The sequence below is a fragment of the Mauremys reevesii genome, linkage group 12 (assembly GCF_016161935.1).
Source record: "Mauremys reevesii isolate NIE-2019 linkage group 12, ASM1616193v1, whole genome shotgun sequence".
Lineage (NCBI taxonomy): Eukaryota > Metazoa > Chordata > Testudines > Geoemydidae > Mauremys > Mauremys reevesii.
The window spans coordinates 34,079,821-34,104,450 of NC_052634.1; the positions used below are offsets into that span (position 1 = coordinate 34,079,821).

General features: G+C 48.8%; 1 protein-coding gene and 1 long non-coding RNA gene across 2 annotated transcripts in view; both read left to right on the top strand.

Moving 5' to 3' along the window:
* The first annotated feature begins 441 nt into the window (after nt 1-441).
* Nucleotides 442-8,496, top strand: LOC120375386 (E3 ubiquitin-protein ligase TRIM71-like). Its single transcript, XM_039496007.1, has 3 exons — nt 442-558; nt 4,926-5,060; nt 7,045-8,496. The coding sequence occupies exons 1-3, from the start codon at nt 442-444 to the stop codon at nt 8,494-8,496; spliced, it is 1,704 nt and encodes a 567-aa protein (XP_039351941.1).
* Nucleotides 8,497-20,196: 11,700 nt separating this feature from the next.
* Nucleotides 20,197-24,630, top strand: part of LOC120375787 — a 38,751-nt gene continuing 34,317 nt past the window's right edge. The window contains exons 1-3 of the long non-coding RNA XR_005586775.1: nt 20,197-20,303; nt 21,759-21,862; nt 23,886-24,000. This is a non-coding gene — a long non-coding RNA (uncharacterized LOC120375787). The remainder of the gene's footprint in view (nt 20,304-21,758; nt 21,863-23,885; nt 24,001-24,630) is intronic.

Genomic DNA, 24,630 nt, shown 5'->3' on the forward strand with positions numbered 1-24,630 from the left:
CAAGACAAGATAACAGTTCAAAGAAGAGCTACTAATGAGCTAGACTGGTTGCCGCCAAGTATGACTTAACTGCTTAATGTAATTACTACTGCAAAGTGTATCTGCGACATGGGAAAGAAAGGCGGGGGGAGAAGGGGAAGGAGGGGGGATAAAGAGGCTTAGCTAAAGTTATGTATAAAAAGAGAAAAGCTGCTGGTGGTGGGGTGCTGGATGTAAGACGTGTCTGTCTCCTGGCATCGTTTTGAGATCTCAAATAAACTTTGTCTGCTTCTCCACCTTGGTGTTTTTATTGGAGCGAAGCACACCGGGCAACGAACCCCCACTGTTGCTGTCCTCAGGCACTCTGTGCCGGCAACAGTTTTGGCGTCCCTGGGTGGGCTCGAGGCAAAATTGTGCCTTGCCCGGACTCCTCCGATGGCCGGCGGACGACAGTCATAGCCAATGCCCAGCGTGCACCGGTGCCTTTACTGGGGGCCTCGGCAGAGACGCGTCAGGCCGACCTTGGAAGACACAATGTTGCAACGCGCTCAAGTAGTGGAGAAGCGGCTGCGGGTGACGGTGGGGAGCTGGTCTCGTGGATAAGGTAGGAACAGACCCCTCCACCCCAGGAGAATTCTCCTACTGATGATTAGCCTATTTCTCCTTCTAGCTCTGCTGTGCCTTCTGGACAGCAGGGAAAAAGGACAAGGTGAAGTGCTAGTAACCTCTCCCTTGTCCACTGATAGATCTACTGTAATAAAAAAAGGTAATAATTGGAGATATACCAATCCCCTAGAACTGGAAGGGACCTTGAAAGGTCATCAAGTCCAGTCCCCTGCCTTCACTAGCAGGACCAATTTTTGCCCCAGATCCCTACGTGGCCCCCTCAAGGATTGAACTCACAACCCTGGGTTTTCTGCACATCCTTCTTGTAGTGTGGGGCCCAAAACTGGACACACTACTCCAGATGAGGCCTCACCAATGTCGAATAGAGGGGAATCATCACGTCCCTCGATCTGCTGGCAATGCCCCTATTTATACAACCCAAAATGCTGTTAGCCTTCTTGGCCACAAGGGCACACTGTCGACTCATATCCAGCTTCTCATCCACTGTAACCCCTAGGTCCTTTTCTGCAGGACTGCTGCCCAGCCATCCAGTCACTAGTCTGTAGCAGTGCATGGGATTCTTCTGTCCTAAGTGCAGGACTCTGCACTTGTCCTTGTTGAACCTCATCAGGTTTCTTTTGGCCCAATCCTCTAATTTGTCTAGGTCCCTCTGTATCCTTTCCCTACCCTCCAGCGTATCTACCACTCCTCCCAGTTTCGTGTCATCTGCAGACTTGCTGAGAGTGCAGTCCACGCCATCTTCTAGATCATTAATGAAGATGTTGAACAAAACTGGCCCCAGGACCGACCTTTGGGGGCACTCTGCTTGAAACCGGCTGCTAGACATGGAGCCATTGATCACTACCCGTTGAACCCGACGATCTAGCCAGCTTTCTATTCACCTTATAGTCCATTCATCCAGCCCATACTTTTTTAACTTGCTGGCAAGAATACCATGTGAGATTATATCAAAAGCTTTGCTAAAGTCAAGGAATAAAACATCTACTCCTTTCCTCTCATCCACAGACCCAGTTATCTCCTCATAGAAGGCAATTAGGTTAGTCAGGCATGACTTGCCCTTGGTAAATCCATGCTGACTGTTCTTGATCACTTTCCTCTTTTCTAAGTGCTTCAGAATTGATTCCTTGATTCCAGTCCTGCTCCATGATTTTTCCAGGGACTGAGGTGAGGCTGACTGGCCTGTAGTTCCCCAGGTCCTCCTCCTTCCCTTTTTTAAAGATGGGTACTACATTAGCCTTTTTCCAGTCATCCGGGACCTTCCCCGTTCGCCGTGAGTTTTCAAAGATAATGGCCAATGGCTCTGCAATCACATCCGCCAGCTCCTTTAGCACTCTTGGATGCAGCGCATCTGGCCCCATGGACTTGTGCTCATCCATTTTTTCTAAATAGTCCCGAACCACTTCTTTCTCCACAGAGGGCTGGTCACCTCCTCCCCATACCGTGCTGCCCAGTGCCGAGAACTGGATACAATACTCCAGCTGAGGCCTGACCAGCAAGAGTAGAGCGGAAGAATTACGTCTCATGTCTTGCTCACAACACAACTGTTAATGCATCCCAGATTCACATTTGCTTTTTTTTGCAACAGCATCACACTTTTGACTCATATTTAGCTTATAGTCCACTATAACCCCTAGATCCCTTTCTGCCAAACTCCTTCCTAGACAGTCTCTTCCCATTCTGTATGTGTGAAACTGATTGTTCCTTCCTGAGTGGAGCATGTTGCATTTGTCTTTGTTAAACTTCATCCTGTTTATCTCAAACCACTTCTCCAATTTGTCCAGATCATTTTGAATTTTGACCCTATCATCCAAAGCAGTTGCAATCCCTCCCAGTTTGGTATCATCTGCAAACTTAATAAGCGTACTTTCTATGCCAATATCTAAGTCATTGATGAAGATATTGAACAGAGCCGGTCCCAAAACAGACCCCTGCGGAACCCCATTTGTTATACCTTTCCAGCAGGATTGGGAACCATTAATAACTACACTCTGAGTTCAGTTATCCAGCCAGTTATGCAACCACCGTATAGTAGCCCCATCTAAGTTATATTTGCCTAGTTTGTCGATAAGAATATCACGCGAGACAGTATCAAATGCCTTACTAAAGTCTAGGTATACCACATCCACTGCTTCTCCCTTATCCACAAGACTCGTTATCCTATCAAAGAAAGCTATCAGATTGGTTTGACATGATTTGTTCTTTACAAATCCATGCTGGCTATTCCCTATCACCTTACTGCCTTCCAAGTGTTTGGTCTTCCTCTTGCTTCTAATGTATTGATAAAAGTCGTCTTCTTTCCCTTTATTCCCGTAGCTAGTTTGAGCTCATTTTGTGCCTTTGCCTTTCTAATCTTGCCCCTGAATTCCTGTGCTGTTTGCCTATATTCATCCTTTGTAATCTGTCCTAGTTTCCATTTTTATATGATCTCATGGTTTAGCCAAGCTGGTCTTTTGCCACATTTTCTGTCTTTCCTACCCAGCGGAATAGCTTGCTTTTGGGCCCTTAATAGTGTCCCTTTGAAAAACTGTCAGCTTTCCTCAGTCGTTTTCCCCCTCAGTCTTGATTCCCATGGGACCTTACCTATCAGCTCTCTGAGCTTCCCAAAATCCGCCTTCCTGAAATCCATTGTCTCTATTTTGCTGTACTCCCTTCTACCCTTCCTTAGATTTGCGAACTCTATGATTTCATGATCACTTACACCCAAGTGAGGCCCTAACCATACAACCCTGGTGTATTACACCTTTCATGCTTCTGAAAATGGTATTTAGAAAGGAGTTTATTCTTCTTGTGAAATCGAACGGGCCTTCACAGAGTAAAACAAATTTTTTCTAAATTTTTAGTTATAGTAACATTTAGGTGTCACTTGTCTGAATTTTTTTCTATCTCCTGTGGGCTCCAAGTGTGCCTTCTAATTTGACTCTTCTTTTTAATGTTTGCACCACACTTCTCTGACTGCATTGTATAAATGCTGATAGTTTCACTTTATTAAATAGAAAACAGGAAAGTTGACTACACTTGTGTCTAGAGGACTTGAAGTTTGTCTCTATCTAAGACTTGCTCATGTCTCTCCAAGTTTAAAGTGCCAATAGGCTTAATTTTATTTTCATGTGCCACCACTCCTTTCTCCAAGTCATATATAAAAAGTATTGCTGTCTACATACAATTGACTTGCATAGATTAGTACAGTGGTCCCCAAACTTCTGAGGGTCACAGCCCCAGCCCCCCTTACCCCTTTCCATGCCCCCACCCTGCCCAGATCCGGGAGCAGGGCTGCAGCTCAGGGTAGTGGTGGTGGTGGAAACACATACAAGGGTAAGGGGGCTGAGGCTGGGGGTGGGTCTGGGGCCATGGCCAGGGGCCAAGGTTGGGGGTGGGAGTGGAGCCACAGCTGGGCTGCAGTGCAGGCCAGCAGTCTGGCCTGCGGCAAGGTTCAGCTTCGTTCCCAGCCTCTGCTCTGGGCCAGGAATGGAGCCGAGGCTGGGGGTGAGGCCAGGAGCCAGGGACAGCTGGGAGCAGGACGGAGCAGAGCTGGGGCCAGGGAGGGGCTGAGTGGCGCTTCCTCCCTACCTCTGTGGGGACTGGCCTGAGCCCACTGCACTCCCTGCACCTGGATGTTCCTTCATACCCCCCTGTGGGGGCATGCTCCGCACTTTAGGGGGACCTCTGCATTAGTGGAAAGCAGAAGTCTTACTAGAAGACTAGACTTGTATCCTGTAGCAAATGTATTGTTAGTCTAAAATACTTGGGGATAAGAAGGTAATTTTGAATTCTCAACACACATGTCTAAAAAATGTAGGTTTGATATCGGACTTAATCAACATAAGGCAAAGTAATAATTGGAGATATACCAATCTCCTAGAACTGGAAGGGACCTTGAAAGGTCATTGAGTCCAGCCAGCCCCCCGCCTTCACTAGTAGGACCAGGTACTGATTTTGCTCCAGATCCATAAGTGGCCCCCTCAAGGATTGAACTCATAACGCTGGGTTTAGCAGGCCAATGCTCAAACCACTGAGCTATCCCTGTATTAACGTGAATCCTGTGTCAGTGCTGGTATCAGTGGGGGTTGCACAGGCTATATTGGGGAAGCATTTGGTCCTATGTATTGAATTTTGTATAAATTCCAGCATCTAATATGTGAAACTGACATGCTCTCAGGAAAACTGCATGAAAACAGCTGCTTTGAACTTTGTACTACAACAGCATTATGAGAGCCCGTTGACCTGTTTCTGTTCAGTGCTGGAGGCCTTGGATTAAATGTAAGCGCCATCACCTAATGCAGCTTAAATTGGTTGGACTGTGTGTCCTGTTTATTCTCCAGCTGAGTATTGAACAGGCCCAAGCTGTGGCAGAGCAGGTTGAGATGAAAGCAGAGGTGCTGCAGCCTGCAATCAAAACTATGACATATCAACATAAGAAGGCTCTGGAAAAACGGGAGCATGAGCTGCTATGGAAGGTTAAAAGCTTTTTATATAAGTATATTTATGTGTTCTAGGTACTAACAATTAACCTTTAATATGGAAATCTGACCTGTCTTTAAGTTAGAATAGGGCCATGTTATGATACCCTTGTGTTGAGTTGTATTTCGAGTAGTAGTTACAATACAGGTAGTCCCATTTTAAAATTGAGTTGAGGTTTAAGGTATTTTCATCATGAATGAGGATGGTAGAATCTGGCACATGCTAAATATATATCGATTAGATTCAAAATGTGTACTTTTAAGAACAAAAATTTACTGTCAGAGGAATGAATAGGAAATGCAGTAGCCCTGATTATTGCTGGATCCGTAAACAGAGTTGGGCAAAACACAGGATTTCTGGTTCACAGAGAAATTTTGAAATTCAATTTCTGTTGGACTTTCTGCACGGCCCAGCAGCAGCACTGCACAACTCTGGGAACAGGAACAAAGAATCCTGTGGCACCTTATAGACTTACAGATGTTTTGCAGCATGAGCTGTGGGTGAATACCCACTTCGTCGGATGCAAGAGTGGGAACAGGGCTTCTTCAGTTATTAAACAGAGGAATTCTGACTTCTTCTTTGAGTGATGGTCCCTGTTATATTCCACTGAGGATTTACGTGCATCTGCAGCTGGAGATTTTGAAATTCATAGTGTCTGTTGGTCTGCACTGAGCCCTTGTCTTGCCTCATGGTTTCGTCCAAGGTGACAAAGGGCGAGGCGGACCGACCGCATTTCCAGTTCCTTCTTGCTGCTGCATGATCTGGGTTGGAACTGTTAGTGTCCTCTTCTCTGCGTGATGCACTTAAAAATACACAATTGTACATAGCCAGTTTTAGAGTGGTTTATTGTTTTTATAGATGGTTTATAGTTTTTAGGAGTAGAATTGGGTGTTTGGAGTCATTTCTTACTCTCCCGCTCCCCCTCCCCTCCAATGAGGAAACCTCAGGCTTTAAAATATGCACCTGCTGCCTGTGTTCCTTCTCAGTTCAAGCCTCCAGGGTGATTACAGACAATTTAGTATGTATCTGTAAAAGAGGAAATGACCAACTGCTGACCCCTTTGACAAAGTTTTTCTTTTAACTCAGTACATCGGGGGGGGGGGGATGTAAGTAGCATTCAGAAGTGATTAGTGACTTTCTAGTCACTTTTGAATATTAAGCCTTAGGGATCTGTTCTAAGGAAGGGAGAAACTGCATGCCTTGTAAATTTAACAACACATGTCCACACTTCATCCTTGCAGGACTTCTTCCTTCATCTATTAAACAATCAAGCAAACATATAACTGCAGCCTTCAAACATTATGCATATTGAGCAGCTGGACACACTACCTGACATTTCTGAATGTTTGCTTGGCTGCATAACTGATGGTGGAGTACACTCTGCAACAATGAAGTGATTACACGTTCCATTAACTTTCCAAAGGCATGTGTGTTTGCCATTAACATCTTGAATGGATTGCTAAAGTACTGAAGAAAAACATGTATTAAAATAAATGGGCAAAAAAATTGTCACTCTGCCTATAAATCCTACTATGCCAGTCACTTAGTGCTCCTTGTGACTGGAAGATGGGACAATTGCCAAGCAAGGAGACTATTTTTTAGTTAATAATAATAATAATTAATAATAATGACCTTTCTTTTAAATAGCAAACTGTTGCAGCAGAACTTAATGGCAGAAGTGTGTATTGCTTTTAATTAAGGCTGTATTTGTCAGAGGAGGGACCAGTGATTCTCAGCAGGTTCATTTTGCAATAAGCATCCACATTTCCCCTAATCATTTTCCTCACATGGACCACATCTTCATAGAGCGTTTGTCCTGCAGACCAGTTCCTCCTCCATTCATGATCTCTTAACATCCCTGTGGCAACTACACTACAATATTTTATGTAGGAATTAAAAAAGCACCACTAGAAAAACATTTCTGCACTGCTAGCTGTCTTTTAATATAAATGTAATGCATTTGTTTTGTTTGTTTTTAAGATAGAAAAGATTTATCAAGTCAAAGCCAAGTCCCTTTACCTGCATGTTGAGAATTTGCGTCAGAATCTAAATAAACTGGACAACACTATTAGTGCAGTTCAGCCGGTCCTAGAGGAGGGTCGTAGCATGGATATTCTCTTCGCTCGGGATTGCATGCTGGCTCAAGTGCAGGAGCTGAAGGATGTGAGAGGCCTTCTACAGCCGCAGGAGGATGACCGAATCATGTTCACTCCTCCTGACCAGTCTCTGTATACAGCCATTAAATCAATGGGGTTTGTCAGCAGTGGGGCTTTTGCTCCTCTGACCAGAGCCACTGGGGAAGGTCTGAAACGTGCACTACAGGGCAGAGTGGCCTCCTTCACAGTGACATGCTACGACCATGATGGTGACCCACGCCTTTCAGGGGGTGATATGATCTTTGCAGTGGTGATGGGTCCTGATGGAAACCTGTCCAGCACATATGTCCATGATCAGCAGAATGGAACCTACCTGGTCAGTTACAGACCACAGCTGGAGGGAAAACATCTAGTTTCTGTCATGATGTGCAACCATCACATAGAGAACAGTCCGTTCAAGGTCATAGTAAAATCTGGGCTCGGTTACATTAGCATTGGACTATCAGGGCTTTCATTTGTCAGCGAGGAAAACAACGATGGCAAGCTGTGTCGCCCCTGGGGAGTTTGCGTAGACAGAGAAGGGTACATCATGGTGGCTGATCGCAGTAATAACTGCATTCAGGTGCTTAAGCCCTGTGGCACCTTTCATCACAGATTTGGTACCTGGGGTTCTGCGCCTGGCCAGTTCGATCGCCCGGCTGGTGTTGCCTGTGATATCTCGCGTAGGATTGTCGTGGCTGACAAGGCTAATCATCGCATCCAAATCTTTACATTTGATGGGCAGTTCATTCTGAAATTTGGGGAAAAGGAAAACAAGAATGGACAATTCAATTACCCATGGGATGTGGCAGTCAACACCGAGGGCAAAATCCTGGTCTCTGACACAAAGAACCATCGGATTCAACTGTTTGGACCTGATGGTGGGTTTTGGAATAAATACGGCTTCGAGGGGGAACGCTCAAAGCATCTTCATCATCCCAGAGGTGTTACCTTCAATCGAGAAGGCTACCTGGTGGTAATGGATTTTAATAATCATCACCTTGTAGCTATTGATCCAGATTGCCAGTCGGCACGCTTCCTTGGGTCAAAAGGCACCAGCAATGGCCAATTCCTGTGCCCACAAGGCGTGGCTGTGGATCAAGAGGGGTGCACCATTGTGGCCGATTCTAGGAACCACCGAGTGCAGATATTTCAGTCAAATGGCAGATTTTTATGCAAATTTGGCACTCAGGAAAGTGGCTTTGGTCAAATGGACCGACCTTCAGGTGTAGCTGTCACTCCTGATGGCATGATTATTGTGGTTGACTTTGGAAACAATCGAATTCTCATCTTCTAATCTGTCTTGCCTGAATTAGGAAGAAACTGTCTCAAGGAAATTCTTTTTAAGAGAACAAAAAAAATACATTAATTCAAACCCACCTCATCTTTAATTTTTTTTACAGATGAATGTACTTATCTTTTCTGCAGGGAGTGATCCTGTCAAGTTATAAATTCTATCAACCTCATTTTCTTTGTGTTATCCGCCTCCTCCGCTCCCTCAGCAGTAAGTTTGACCTCTTCCCCACATGGGGCATCATGCACAAACATGTGTTGCTGTGCACATTAGGTGGTTGCGTGATGAAGGATTTGTGTTCTTGATCATACTTTGGTTTTTGGGGGGTGGGCTGTTGGGGGGGGGTTGTTTTTGTTTTAAGTGCTGCTGCAGCAGATAACTTTTTCCTGTTCTCCTTTTTATAACTCATAGTGTTTTCAGCATAGAGATGTGAAGTCTGGTGGAATTTCTATTGACCTTCACCATGTCATATTATGTTGCTGCACAAGACTGGAGAAGCCCACGTGCCTGTCTTTATTTGTGCGAGGCATAATGTCTTCCTTTACACTAACTCCTTTATAGGTTTGTAGAATACTTTTCAGTCTATGTAGTAGCTTCCTTTCGAGGAAGAGATATCCTGTTCCCGAGTTTTGCTTTGTTTCCCTCCTAAAGGGACTAAAAAATTTTTAACGAGTTTGTAAGGTGTGTTTAGTCACTCAGATTGGCGGGGGGAGGGGAGGGTTCTTACTGTATGTGACTATTGTTTGTATTGTGCATTACTTGTCGTGCCTATCTTGGTTGGTAGTTGATACATTTTAAGTAAAAAGAGTGAGGGCCCATACATACTATTTAATTTGGTCCTTGTGTTGAGACATAGCTTCACAGAAATCGGAAATATCAAAAGCAAATGGAAGCTCTGTCCAATTAAGACCAGTGTAACAAATTCTGTAGACAGTTTAAGTCCTCGCTTGATTTACTGTAGATACAAGCCCATCTTATAAAATGTAATTACTCAATTAGAAGTATTGTCATCTTGATCTAGTTCAGCACAGTAAAGCCATGAGCTTTGAGAATCATTCTGTCAGTTCTTGGCAGTTGTGCACCTTGAACCAATTGCTCTTGTAGTTTCCTGTTCTCTACTTTTCTATTTTGTGATTAATCGTGCTGTTTTCCTGCTAAGAAAAAATGCTCAGTGGGACAGACATTGTTCTGAGCAGCTCATTAAAAACAGAACATTTATAACTGTTAATGGAACAGGTCATGTCAAAAACCCCTGCCATTAACACAACCTCCCATCATCCAAAAAAGGGTTCACTTGTCTATTTAGACAAAAATTGCTGGGCTTTGTAACTTAAAATGTTACCTACTGCAAAGAAGAAAGCATGACAGGTTATGGGCAAACTGTTACGTAGACCAAACTAACATGTTAGAGAACTCTTGTGTTAATGGAGGCTTCTGAATGTATCTTTGTCGTCCGTAGAGAAGGCTGAAGGATGTAGCAAGGAGATGATGTATCAGCTACTGGCAGCCTTAAAACAAAGTCAGTGTCTCTGTGGACTTTAAAATGTTCCTATGCAGTTTTTTTATTTTTGTTTAATCAAATAAATGTGAGTTTTTCATGGCAAGCTTGGGTCTTGTGTGTGTGTGTGTGTGTGTTATCCATTTAGAAAAACATTCTGTTGCATCCTATAAAAAAGGACAAAGCACATTGTGGAGAAAGTGAAACTGGTCCTCTGTAAACGATAAAGCTTCTAAAACAAAAATTGAGGAAGTGTATGTCGTGTTCTGAAAGACCAGAGGAATAAAGTATAGGAAATATGAGACCTTTGTTAAAAATACACCAAACTCTCTCTCCCAATAATATGCAGGTAATAGTAATTTGTTGCAAGGCCAAAATATTTTCAATTTAACAAATAGGTTGGTTTTGCACCGTGCCTTTATAAATCAATATCACTTTTGTGAATGAAGGACGGACTTTGGTTAAGGCATGGGCCTTATATCAGAATATATCCTCAGTTCTTCCAGAGAGTTCCAGTGTAGCCATGGGCAAGTAGCTTAATTGTGGTGCCTCCATTTCTTCATCAGTAAAATGTGGATGATTCTCCTTTACCTCTCGGGGTGCTAAATTTGTTGTTTGTGAAGTGCATTGGGGATCCTATGGCAGGCACAAGTGCCAGGCAGCACAGTCTAGTTTAAAGATTGCATCAGAATTGGTCATGCAGGCAGCAGCCCTCTTTAGCCCCCACGGCTTTGGACAAATGTTGAAAGAAAACATGGGGAGGGGGGTCTGCAGTAGAGTTGGAGATGAGAGACAAACATCTACCCCAGCTCCTCTGTCCTCTAGACCCCCCTGCCCACCCCCTCTTTCCTCCTCTAGCCTTCGGAGATGAAAGGGGTCTCGTGACTCTGGGGTCTCTGCCATCACCCCTGGTGGGTTGAGGACAGGCTGGCCCATGGCAGGGAGCCCCCAGTACAGTTTAACCAGCCGAGACTGAGGTGCAACAGTGGGGCGGGTGGTGGGGAGTGGACCCTGTTAGTAAGCGGGGGACCCATGGTGGGTGAGTGGGGCAGGTTGCGGGGGTGGGAAGCTGGACGTCATGGCGCAGTGTGGGGTTCGTAGTGTCAGTAGGAAGGGCTGGGGTTGAATGGATGGTGTGGCATAGTGTAGGGTGAGGGTCTGTCTGGCTAGGAATTAATAAGTCAGTTTTAGAATACAGACATCAAGAGCCAAATTCTGAATGGCTGTCTCCTGTACACACCTTCCCAGAAAACGGCTCCATAGGGTGTGTGCCCGGCTCCCTCCCCTGAATGTGAATGGCCCGTGCAACGGGAAAGCTGAAAGAACAGACCGGTCTCTAAGGAGTGAAGGGAGGTCTCATTATGCGTGTGTAGCTGAAGTTGCATAACTTAGATCAGTTCCCCTTCTCCCCCCACCCAGTGTAGACCAGGCCATAGAGAATTGCCAGTTTAGGCCCACAAGGTGGCCAGCTGACTGGTTGTCCCTTTCATGGCTTTAATACCTCAGGCAAAACAATAACCCCCTCTGAGCTCATCAGTGTCACCCTGGATATACCTTGGTGCCCCTACACAATGGCTGCTTTTCCTTGCTATTTCCCCTCAGAGTCCGAGTCCTACTCAGAAATCTGTAGACACAACCTACTTGTCTTAACTAAAGTGACAGCTCAGTGGCCCTGTATTCTTCCCTTTTTTTTCCCTTAAAAGGGACAAAAATAGTTTTGTTTCCATTAACTCCTCCTACTCTCTCTTTCACATTGAATTCCTAGCAATTGCCTGAGGTTTTCTCCCCCGAAACGTGAAGTGTCATGTTGTAACTGTATTACTTTTAAATGCTCTATTACTGTTTATTTTTTAAAACCAAACTCGAAGAGCAGCCTAGTGAGCCACATTATCTGGTTGCCAATAGAGCGCCCTGGTTAGGATTTGCTGTGTATTGCTCTTGTATATGTATATAGCTTCAGATTTCAGGGACTGAAGTTTGAGGTTTTGGATTTGGGTTTTGAACCAAGTTCTCTTTGCTAATCTGTATATTATGGGGACAAAGAATAAACTAGTATTTATGATTGAACTGTCTTCAGACTTTCCAGAAGACAAACTTTTTATTTTTATTTTCCCATTTTAGATCTGTTGAGATGAGATTATTGATTGTTGTCAACAGGTAATACAGATTCATCATGAGACAGGACCTTCTTTGTAGAGTTAGTCATCAAGAGAGCTAATTGTTAAAGCAACATCATGAAAAGTATTGATGAAATATTTTATGCAAGAATGCACATTGGGCAATGCACTTCCCTTATCTTGTGATTGGAATTCTTAGTCTGTGCTGAACATGTGAAAAGTAATATTCAGCCTTTTGCAGTGCTGGATGGGACAGCATAAGGATAGGTTACCCAAGAAAATAGAGAGGAAAATGTTGAATTGCTTAAGTAGGACCATCTTCAAAGATGTCCTATATCTTAAAGTGACACCATTAACTTAAAACTCACTTTCTGTCTGAATTTACAACTGTTTACAGTTGTTGCAAGTAAAATTATTGTACTGAGAGACTATTGAAAAAATACTGTTTTCTGTTTGCTTGGCTTGCCTATTCAAAAAGCGACATCAAATATACAATTTCATTTTAATTATAATACTCCCTATCTCTTCTATAGCACTTTACCTCAGTAGATCTCAAAGCCCTTTACAGAGGAGAACAGTATCTTTATCTCTGTTTTACATATGGGGAAACTGAGGCACAGAGAGGGGGACGTGATTTGCCCAGGATCATCCACCAGGCCCTCAGCAGAGCCAGGACTAGAACCCAGATCGCCCTGAGCCCCAATGTAATGCTTTAACTGCTAGGCCATATAGTCGGTTTCTTCTGTTGTTTGTGTGAGTCTTTCACAGAGCCACGGGAAAAAGAAAAACACCTTTTAAAACAGGAATATGCAACTGTAAAACCATTAATTTTGGCATGGGGATTCAGGGCCAGGGTAGTGTATAAAGCTTATTTGAACCTGTTTTTTTAAAAATTGGTAGATTTCAAATTGACCGTGTCCCTTTAACAAATATATGGTTCTAGAGCTGGGAACAGGGAGTGCACTTCGAGAACTGCCAAGAATGATGCTGTTAAGGGGGGAATCTGTAGAACTTTTGACAGTGGTTGAAAGTTTAAAGAAAAACATTTCTAAAGATAAAATATAAAGCATTTGTTTAAAAGGGAAAGTGTATCTCATTTGTATGGGTCACACTGGAATTAACTAATGTAAGAATAAGTTGCTAATTACCATGGCAATTCAGTTGAGCTGAATATCACATACTGATTGTTACAGTGTGTTTCCAGAATTGTTTCCAAAATTCATAAATACATGCGCAGCCCGGTCTTCGGGGGCACTTCGGCAGCGGGTCCCGGAACAGAAGGGGCCCCCCGCCGCCAAGACCGGCTGCGCTCGGCGGCGGCGGCAGCGGCAGGTCCCACTCCGCCCCCCCCCCCCGGCCCCGGCCCCGGCCCCGGCCCCAGCCCCAGCCTCTTACCCGAGCGCGTCTCGGCGGGGCCTGAGCTCCGCCCCGCTCAGAGCCGCGTGGTGAGGGGCGGGGCTGGGAGCTCAGCCCGAGCTCCCAGCCCCGCCTCACCACGCGGCTCGGATCGGGTGGGGCTCAGGCTCGGCCGAGACTCGGCGCTGATGCGCTGAGGCTCCAGGAAAGGGCGGAGGCGGAGCCTCCGCTTTCTCTTGGGGGCCCCTGCGGAGCCTGGGGCCCGGGCAAATTGCCCCCTTTGCCCTCTGGGCGGCCCTGATGCAGCAGGCAGTGAACTCCTGTGTCAGTTCCCATTACAACAGCCAGATGCTGCCTTCGGCTGCTGGGTCACATGGCAGCATGCACGCATGTGGTCAAGCATGCCAGACTGAGACTCAGGACTCTGCAGGCTTGGCTAACCCAGGCAGACACCCCGTGGACTTGGTAGTGACAGTCTCGTTTCTATGATTAAATTCTGAGAAGATGCAACTGAATGATAAAGACATTGCAAAAAGATGTTTTTTGGCAAAATAAGCCCATTCCCTTGGGCCTGCCATGTAGGAAAATAGAATACTTAAGTTTCCTTTACCGTCCTTTCCCCTTCAACAGATCAGTCTAGAGTTCCCAAACTATATCATATAAACAAATACAGCTTAGCTTTTAAATGAAACTTCACAATACCCCCAAGTAGCTATGCTTCAAAAAAGCCAAACCTCAAAAACAACGAATTGTTCTCTTAATAGTCAAAAAGGCATCTCCTCTGAATTTTTTTGGCTAAAGAGATCAGTGTTTTGTTAGCTAATTGTACTAGGAAGGATTGTTCTCTGGTCATTGTGTGTGTGTGAGAGAGAGAAAGAGAGCAACCACATCTTGTTGCTCTGTTCATGGTACCAGTGTGAAAGGAAAAAAAACAAACAGTGACGGAAGAAGTAGTATTCAGAAGTGGTCTCTGAAGGCCATTAGACGTGCTGTTTTTCATAGCTGCTAAACTACTCACTAAAAATTGATCTCTGGAAGTTTTTCTGGAGGTCACTTTCAAGGTGGTTTCTAGCAAGTGAATTAATGCTAGTTCTTTTTCCTCTTTTGCTTTGCACACCTTTCAGAATCAAAGGAAGATGGATAACCCTTTATTCTCCTGAAAAGCTAAGATTCTGAAAATAAGGATCCAGCCCTTCCACCACATTTCAAACACCTCTTTAGATAAAAGACATTATCTTTAAAAACAATCTTTCTGCATCATGATTTGACTTAGAACATTAATCACTCCTATGGAAGAACACATTCTGAATAAAAACACAAATTGATTTAATTATGTATGAATGTTACTGTCTAATTTGTACCAGAAAGGGAATAATATAGCCAGATAATATAATATATAAAAAAGAATAAGAAATGACCAGCTGTCATAAAGAAAAAGAATTCAGCACTCAAATTATATGTAATCAAGACTGACACTGAAGAGTTCATCAGAAACCATCGACATCTACAATTTGTTTCTCAGAAAGAGCAATCAACAAAACAAACTCTACAGATGGCAGAACAAGAACACGATGACTCAGAGATTCTCGACTAACCAGCCAGTTGTTGCAGCTAATGGACAGCTAGATGACCAAGTCGTTTCATGTTCAGGTCATGTAATTAGAAAACCATTCAGGGACACCGAACACTGATATGTACTCAACTTCCAAGATAGTGTGATACTGTAAATGGTATCAAGTATCAGAGGGGCAGCCGTGTTAGTCTGAATCTGTAAAAGCAGCGAAGAATCCTGTGGCACCTTATAGACTAACAGATGTTCTGGAGCATGAGCTATGGAGAGCTATGGCCTACATCAAATTGTTCATAGAACACCACTCCCTGCTTCAGTAGCATTGCCTTTACCACTTGGCACCGAAGTATCATGAGGAAACGAGGACATTCCTTCTCCATGGAGTCCAATCTGGCTGCCTGACTGGACAACAAGGACTGTCATGCTGAGTGAGTGACAGTAACTTTGCTTTCCAACTTTGTAACATAGGGATAATGCCACTGAGCCCACCTTGTGAAATGCTTTTGGGACTAGGGCTGAGAAGCTCCCATAGAAATGCTGCATATTATCATGGCAATAAAACAGTCTGACCTTCAGGGATTGGGTCAGTGGCTACTGCCCCTTCTCTCCACCCCTCTCGTTGGACAGGGATGTCTCCCAGGAGAGTTTGGAGTCACCTCATCCCTTCTCTTCACAGTGCTTCTGGCTCCGGCTAGCTCTTCCAGTAGGAACTTCTCCGGCCCAAATCCCGCCACGAACCCAGGCAGCTCTTTCCACTCTTGGCTTCTGTCTGTTTCTGCCATGAAAGGGAGAACCTGAGCAGGCTCCAGGCATCTATCACTAACGCCTTGCCTTGCCGTTCCTCCTCGGCCTGGGCGGCTTCGCTCTCCTGTTGCAGCAGTGTCAGGTGCTCTCCTGGTGCCTCCTAGAAGAAGGCAGGGGAGGGGGGCTATGAACCACTGCAAGTGGCCTCCCAGCTGCTGGATTTCAGGGCCCACCTTGCCCTGCAGACACCCAAGTGGAATGCCTGGGACTCAGATTTTTTTTCCAGGTGTACAAGCTCAGCGAGGAAGATCTGAAAGGGAAAGGTGAAAGGAGGAGCAGGTTTTCAGGCAAAAACTCAAGACCCTCTGGTGAAATGCCAGGAGTGCAGCCCAAACCCCAGCTCCTACCCGCAGCCTTAAAAGTCAACATCAAACCATTCCCTCAACTACTCCACCCCCAACTCCCAGTGCTCCACAAGTGCCACAGCTGAACAGACCCCCACCAAAAGTAAGACTGTCCCCAAATACCCATTTCTGTACCTCACATGCAATACATCCCAAAGACCCAGCTCCAACCCTGCAACTGCCCTAAAGGGGGGAAATGCAGCTTAGATGGGCCCATTGATATTATTGTGGGTGTGGGATACCAGGCTAGATGGGTCCATTAATCTGATGTTTGGGGCGGGGGGAGGAGGAGGATACCAGGTTACGTGAGCCCATTGATCTGATCCATTGGTTGCTTTATGGAGCATCCAATCCCCCCAGCTGGCCCTGCCCTTCCTGGTCCCTTCCCCCACCGGAGCCCAGAGTGCCCCCCTGTGGCTTCCCCCAGCATGCTCGGTGGGGGACACATGACCCCCTTCCACCAGTGACCCCCGGCCCCTAAATGCTGGGTGGGTGGACAGTGCATGGCCTCTCCAGCCCTTCCTTCACAAGCACATGGTGGGCATCCCCAGGTGCCCCCCAGCCACCTCAAGTCCTGGCCGCAGGCTGGCCATGGCCACCCTAGTCCCAGCCCCAGCACGCTGCCCTGGGGAGGAGCAGCCAGCTGGACTGGGCTGGGGCCAAGGGGGAAGGGCGAGCAGGAGGGAGCCTTCTGGGCAGAGCATGGGCAGGGCTACACTGGGCTGTTTGGGGAGACACAGCCTGCCTCAGCCCATGGTACACGCCGTCCATGACTCGTCCCCTCCAACCTGATGGTAAGCGATGCCCAGCTGAGCCCATGGCCAGTACGTCCTGCTCCACCCACAGTCGGGCTGGGAGCCAGGACTCCTGGTTCTTATCCCCAGCTCTGGGAGGGCAGTGGTGTCTAGTGGTTAGAGTGTGGGTTGGGAGCCAGAGTATCCGGGTCCCACCGCTAGCTCTGGGAAGGGAGTGAGGGCCAGTCATGGTGCATCCCCTGGCTTGAAGTGGTTTCCATCCTGTACGGGGTTTACAGTTTTGTTCACTGGCTCTCAGCACCTCCCACTATAAAAATTGTTCCAGCCCCGCTGGGTCTAGCGGTTAGAGCAGGGGAGGCTGGGAGCCAGGCATGGGCGGTGGGTATAAGGAGCCACAAGAGGCACCTGACCTATGCTCCACCCAGAGGGCCTGCTCCTGCTTGTCCTCTTTCCCCCAAGGCCCCATCCTCCCTTAGCCCTTTCCCAAGTTCCCATCTGCCCACATGGGGGCCTTGGGTGGAGAGGCTGGGGGTGCAAATGGCAGGCGTTTGGGAGGGCCTTGGGGTAGGGGGAAAAGAGGTGCAAGTGGCGGGGCCTGGGGGTAAGAGAGGTGCGCGGCGGGCGGCCGGGGGGGGGCGCCGGGGCGGGGAACAAGAGGGTCTGAGGGTGGAGGGGGGGGGGGGCTGAAGGGGGAGTATGGGTGGGGCTTCAGCAGCAGGAGGCTGAGCAGGAGTGAGCCTTGGGGCAGGGCCACAGTCTGGGAGCCCCCAGCCTCTCCAAATGGAGGAGTCCCAAGCTGACCATGGAGCCAGGACTTCTGGGTTCTATTCCTGGCTCTCCCACAGACTCCCACCTGACCTGGCGCAGCCCATATCACCCTCCCTGGTGCCTCAGTTTCCCCATGTGTGAGACAGGTACCAGTGTGAATGGATGCAGAGCCGTGCAGAATCTAGTCCCTTCTCCTGGCGGCTCCTTGGTAGCCCTGGGTAAGCAGCCAACTGCTCCAGACCCTGGATCCCGTATGGGCAGACCGGGGCTGAGGGCTAGTTCTGAGGAATGGAAAGAATAAATCCACCCTTATCCGACCCCCCTCTGGGGTACATGGCGGGGAGGCTGGTGTTGCAGGGGGCAGGGAGTCCTGCAGCTCTCGCAGGGGAGAAGGGGGCTTGACTGCTGATGGTGGTGGCAGGGTGGGGGGCACTGGTGGATTGTGGTCTCATCCCTGCAGGGCTGGAGATGGAGCACGGCCTGCTGGGAGCTGATGTCTCCTCTGTATGTGGGAGGGTGACACTGGGCCAAATTGTGGGACCCCCTGTCGCCTCCCAGAACAAGGGAGGGGCCTCTCAGCCTTGCCTGCTCTTCTCTCTTTCACCAGGACCTGCCCAAGCAGCTGGCCCAGCCCAGGCCCACCTTCCTCAACGCCAGCAGCTTCAAATTCTGGGGAGTGGAGCGGCTGGGGAGTGGGGGCCTCTCAAGGCCCCCACGGGGAGCAGGGGCTGGGGCACTGGAGGGGGGCAAGGGCCGTGATGGGGGCAGATGGGGTTGGAGAGATGTCGGGGGTGAAGCTGGGACTCAGGGAGGGAATGGGGTAAGCTGCAGGGAGACAGTGTAGAGAGGGGATGTCACAGGGGCAGGAGCTGGGGGCTGGGAAGCTGCAGGAGGGGACACAGCCGGGGGAGGTACTGGGGACACCGCAGGGGGTGCTCAAGAGAGGCAGGCATGGGGGCAGGGCGGAGCTGGGGGCTGGGAAGCTGCGGGGAGGACACAGCCGCAGGGAGGTACTGGGGACACCGCAGGGAGGGCTGCTCAAGAGGCAGTAGGCATGGGGGGGAGGCACAGGCGGGAGCTCGTACTGGGGTTGGGGTGTCAGGCGGTCGCGGGTCTCCTTGTGAATGGCACCAGGCTGCAGGGAACCCCACGGCCGGCAGGCCCCCTGCCTCCCAGCCTGGATTCCCAGCATGTAGCCGGGGGTGGGGGGGATGTGACTGCCTCAGGGGCACCGGCTCCGCGGCCCCAGGCCTCCGGGGCACAACGAGGCGCCCCCTAGACAAGCTGGGGGGCTGGGAGGGGGGTGGCAGCAGGGGCACCAGGCCCTCAAGGCTGAGACTCGCCAGCTCATCACAGCAGTGGCTGCGCAAAGTGCCACCGGATCCTGTGTGGCTGCCCCCCCCGACGCTGTATCCCTGGGGGGGGGGGTCTGGTCCCTGCAACCCCTCCCCCATTGCACCCTGGGGGGGGTCTGGTCCCCGCTGAACCCTGGGGCGGGGCTAGACACTGCAGGCAGCCCCCACCCTCGCACTCAAGCACGGGGGGCAGGAGGGATTTTTCTTGCGCTCCGATAGGTCAGGGCTCTGTCTCCGCTTCCTATTGGCTGTGTCGGGAGGGGCGGAGCTTCGCGGGCGGCGTCACGTGGCCCTGAGGCGTTCGCGAGGCGGCTCCCGAGCAGCACGTGGCGTGGCCCGGAGCGCGAGCGGGTAAAGTCGGCGGGGGGCGGGCTCTGAGCTCCCCAAATACCCCCCGAGCTCCCCCTCTTCTACCCCCGCCCCCTCCCCAAATAGTTCCTACTGTCTTGTCTAGCCCCGCCCCCCAATACCTCCCCAATACCTCCCCCTACACATCGCCCCCAAATGCCTTCCACCCCTTCTACACCCCACCCCCAAGCACCCCTGCAAATGCCTCCCCTTCTACCCCTACCCTCAAATATCTCCCACCCTTTCTACCCCCACCACCGAAATTCCTCCCAACCCCTCTTCTACACCCCACCCCAAACACCCCCACCCCCAATACCTCCCCACTCTACACACCGCCCCCAAATAGCCCCGCCCCTCCTCAAATGCTTCCCAACCTCCTTCTTCTGCACCCCACCGCCAACCCCACCCCCATCTGCAAATGCCTCCTCCCCTTCTACCCCTGTCCCCAAATACCTCCCAGCCCCTTCTACCCCCTGCACTCCCAAATAGCCCCCTGCCCCCTCCCCAAACATCTTCCCCCAGAGCTGTGTTGCCAGGGGCAGTGGAAGGTTCTGCAAATTGTTTAAAGATAACAAGCTAAACCAGCTGCTGCTTTGAACGGTTAAGAATCCCTGCCAAGCTGATGACTTGGCACCTCCCTGGTCCTGCAGTTCTTTGGCTGTTCAATGAAGCTGGGTGTGATATGCTGCTGGGACTCGGGAGTAGTCCCAAGTCGGACAAACCATCTCATTTCCATCTGTAGCCAAAGAGTCGCCGTCAGACAACTGCAAAACTCCGTGCACAGACGCCAGAAATGTCTGAATCTGGGGAGTCTGGAGGGGAGATGGGACATGCAGAGTGAGTGCCGAAAAAAGCAACCGAAGGATCCAAGAAAAGTCTGTCGGGTATGATCCAGGTACCTTACTCTGCCTCTGGCTTGGGTTACTAGCTCTGACTGAGGGGACCACTTACATGTGGCATGATGCTGCCTGGCACATGCAGAATTAAACCCAGCTGAACTTTCTGAAGCAAACACCACTTACCCCAGCAGCACCACAGTGCATTTAGCTGTGGCCAGTGGTACTTTGGATGGATGGTTTGTCTGCCACCCACCTGAACCCTTTAGATAGCGGCAGACGTAGGAAGTGCTCCAGGGCAGCTGTACTTCCTGCGCATCAAAGGCACTTGTAAGTCTCTGAACTGCTCTGCTCGTGCATGTGGCTGTTCCAGAGAGAAACTGGCCAGGATTGCAAAGTCCCCCTGCAGACGGTCCCAGCTGTCGTGTGATGCAAAAGAAGCTGAGGTTGGCTCCTGTGTGTACAGGGCTGCCGACCCCGTGGGGAGAAGATGGGGTTGGAACACTAAGCACTACCCAGAGAATGGGAAAGGGGGACAGAATGGAAGATGAGTGGGAGATGACAAAGAGGTAAAAATGTCGATGACACTGGTGCCATGCAGCTTTCTCCACGAGCAGCGATGGGTACCAAATGAACCACATGCACACAGCTAAGGAATGGCATTTGGGAGGTAGAGAGATGTGTTAAACGTTTTGGGAACTTCCCCTTCCTTCCTGATTCCCGTAGCGACACCTTGTTCAGGCTCCTGCTCTCCAGGAAGATTTTTCAGGGAGAGTCAGTGTGGACGGGGCTTGCATGTGCTGAACACTTCAGTCAGTAAGAACCAATGAGCCATTCTAAGCTTGAATTTCCCAAAGCCCTATGAGGGCTGACTGCCTTCTCCTCAAATCTTTTCTGCAGATACACTCATGTAAAATCTATACTCTGACATGTCTGCAAGCTACATGCAGGCTCCTCAGCTGATCTGAAGGGTGGGGGCATCTGCTGCTTGGCATGAAAGGGGGTTTGTAATTCTGAACTGCTGGGCTCAAACGTCATTTAAAAACTGAGCTGCTTCTGAACCTCCGTTGCAGGGGTGAGAGTGGCTGATTGTACTTCACACTTAGAATTTCAAACTGTGCCACAAAACCCTTTACCGCTGAACTGGGCTGTGCATTAGCTTTATCTGGGAGAAACTCTCGTTTCATGCACTGAGACCTGTGAGTGAGACTGGCTGTTGCTGGCATGTGTAATGGGGACATGGAGAGGTCTCAAGCTTGAATTTGACCTGGCGAGGTGGTGAAAGCGATAGTGATGGTGCTGAAACACCAACATTCAGAATGAACATCTACCCCGGGAGATGGCTCAGTGGGTCACATGATCACTTTGTGGGGCTAGAGTGGCAGTGAGGTGAGGGGCATGGCAATTTATGTCCAGTCAGAGCACTGCTAAAGAGCCTCTGACTGCTGTGGCTCTCTGGGCACAGCCCAGCAGCAGCGGGACTGTTATTACCTTGAGCTCTCTTCTCTTAAAAGCGTTCCTGCCACGGCCGATGTGGAAACAGGCACTATGGCAACAGGAAGCAGAAGTGAGGCTGTGCCGCAGGCTGTCATTGTGATGCAACAAAATGTATCTGCTGGTGAGTACTACTGCATTTGGCGCTCGGACCTTGGCGCTGGATGCATCCAACATCTACCCGATAATTCCATAGAATCTAATTCAGAAAGACGAACATGGGCCTCCACAAGCTAGGGGTGCCTGCGCACCCAACTTGGCAACGTTAGGTCTGTCCCTGTGTTGGAAATGATGGTAAATGGCACTGAGTATAATCGCCCTGGTGCATCTTGCCAGGTTAGTAGCTCCATCTGCTTTGCCAGCCTGCAGGATTAAAGTATATGAATGTGGGAGTCTTCCTACTGGTCTCCAGTCTTTTGGGCTAACTTGCTGCAACCTGGCAGATGCTTCTCAGAGGACAGGTAATGGCAGCCCCTTCTGCCTGGTAGCTGACATGAACTTGTGCCTCTGGTCCAAACTGTGCACAGAACGTCCTCCACTCCATTTTTTCATCGCTTTTTAAAAACATCCGAAGAGGAACGTAGCTGGTTTTAACTGCCTCACAGACCATCCTGATCATTTCGGACTCCAAATAGTAGCCTTATCTGCCTTTTTTGCAACTGAGTTTGACTAGCAGTCGGGTACTGGGAGGCCTCTGCTCCAAACCTCCCACCCTGGTAACCTAGAACGCAAAATTAGCTGATTTTAGATTGAGTTGATACAAAGAATTTTGAACATCATGGGCGGGGGTGAAAAGGGGGAGGAGGGAAGTACCTAATGTCAGTGGCTTTGATTTTTAACTACCTACTTTGCTGCTGTTCACAGGATCCTGATGTACTTAGGGATAAGAGCGAGACTAACAAATTTAGCCTCTGCTTTAAAAGAGACGAGCAAATAGTTTTATTATGTGTCATGTCAGTGTTAACTTTCTTTGAAAACTATTCACTGTGGCCGTTGAAAAACGGTTGGATTGTACCATTTCATGCAAAGAGGAGGTAGTATTTCAGAGAAATGATCCCCATTTTCCTGTTCCTGTGTGTAGCAGGGTGGTCACCCCACTCGTGCCCTGAAGGGCTTAAAACAGCCCTGGGAGAGGGCTGTGGCAGGGAAAGCAGCTACTAGGCTGATTGGGGAAACAGTCGCAGCTGGGCCACGCCCCAGTCAGGCTTCAGCTGGCCCTATAGAAGAGGCAGTGAGCCAGGAGCTCAGCAGTCTCTGTCTGTCGAGGGAGAAGGGCCTGGCTGCGGGGAGCTAGAGACAGGGTACCTGAGTGGAGCAGGGCTGGGGAAAGGCAGGGGAGCTCCATCCTGGAAAGCCCCAGGCTGCGGCCCAGCATAAGGCCAACAGGTCCTGGGGGTTGCAGAGGGCAGCCCAGGGGTAGGCCAAGGCAGCAGGTCCAAACCCAACCTTGCCAGTGCTGAGTGGCTGATACTGCAGCCTGCCCCAGGGCACAGGGGCTAGACAGTGACTGGCAGAAGCTGTATACTGAGGCGAGGAGGGGATAGTGGGTGGGGGTTCCCCGGGGAGGGGAGACCCTAAGACTGAGGGGTTATTGCCAGGGGGAAGCACCCCAGATAACAGGGCACTGGTTCCGGGCAGGACACAGTGGGCAAAGAGGCAGCGGGATACAGACCTGCAGAGGGTGCTCCAATGGCTGGAGGACTAATTCCCAGAAGAGACGAGCAGGAGGCGCCGCATTGCTACACGGTGCAACTGCTTACTCTTAAGCTGTGTGCAGGGGTGTAGCTGTATTGGGTCTCAGGGTAACTGTGGTAACATCTTGTCTTAGACCAACTGCTGGTGGTGGAGAGACAAGCTTTTGAGCTACACAGAGCTGCTCTTTTCTCTCACCGGCAGAAGTTGGTCATGCACCTTGTTACTCTTAAGCTAAAGTTAGTAGAGCAGGTTTGTTTAAGCTGATCTTTGATCCCTCGTCACCCTGAAGATCCAGTTGCCTTGTGATGTGCCTTCTAGTGCTTTCTCTAGAGTTGCTGTTCACAGCAAGGGCAGGTAAAATACTAGGATCCATAAGTCTGTTTCCTGAATAAGATTGATTGGTGGGGCAGCATTGGACTAGGCTAATGTGCATGTCTGGTCTTCACTCCTAGGACCATCCTGAGGACCAAATGAGATTCTGAAGGATCCTTCAAACTGGAAGATCCCACTGACGTGACTGCTGGGGAGACGACCTTTGAACCAATATGTATCACTCTGAGCAAGAAGGTACAAATGAGAAATGGGGGAGTCTTGGTGGAATTGATTTCCAGCCACTGGCTGCCGTATCTTGTTCATGGCTAGCAGTGGGCATGAAATCAGGAGAAAATTCCCTGAGACCATGTCACTGCCGCTGCCTCTTGCTTGTCCCCAACCTTCTGAGCAGCCCGGGGGAATTAGCCCTTTTTGCTCTCAAATAAGCCATTGAGATGTTGGCCCCTTACCTGGCTCACCTCACCCTAATTGATTCCCGGTGTCCTTATGCCAGCCAAGTACACTGGATTCTGCTCCCTCCCACCCAGCTTCTCTTTCTGCCCCATTGTATAAATCTCTGTAGGGTTTTGACAAGGGGGTATGGAATAGCTTCTGTATGGGGAGAGATTAATCAAACTGAGACTTTTCAGTGTAGAAAAGAGGTCACTAAGGGGGGAGCATATTACAGAAATCTATGAAATCATGAAATGTGTGGAATTTACTCCTTCTCATAACACAAGAGCTAGGAGATCACCAAATGAAATTACTAGGCAGCAGGTTTAAAACAAACCAAAGGAAGTATTTCTTCACACAACATACAATCAACCAGTGGAACTTTTTGCCAGAGGATGTTGTGAAGGCCAAGACTATAACTGGGTTAAAGAA

Coding starts and splice junctions, on each gene's coding strand:
- LOC120375386 (XM_039496007.1), top strand. CDS start 442: ATGCCCAGCGTGCACCGGTGCCTTTACTGGGGGCCTCGGCAGAGACGC. Junction 559..4,925: donor AGAAGCGGCTGCGGGTGACG/GTGGGGAGCTGG, acceptor TTTATTCTCCAG/CTGAGTATTGAACAGGCCCA. Junction 5,061..7,044: donor AGCATGAGCTGCTATGGAAG/GTTAAAAGCTTT, acceptor TTTGTTTTTAAG/ATAGAAAAGATTTATCAAGT.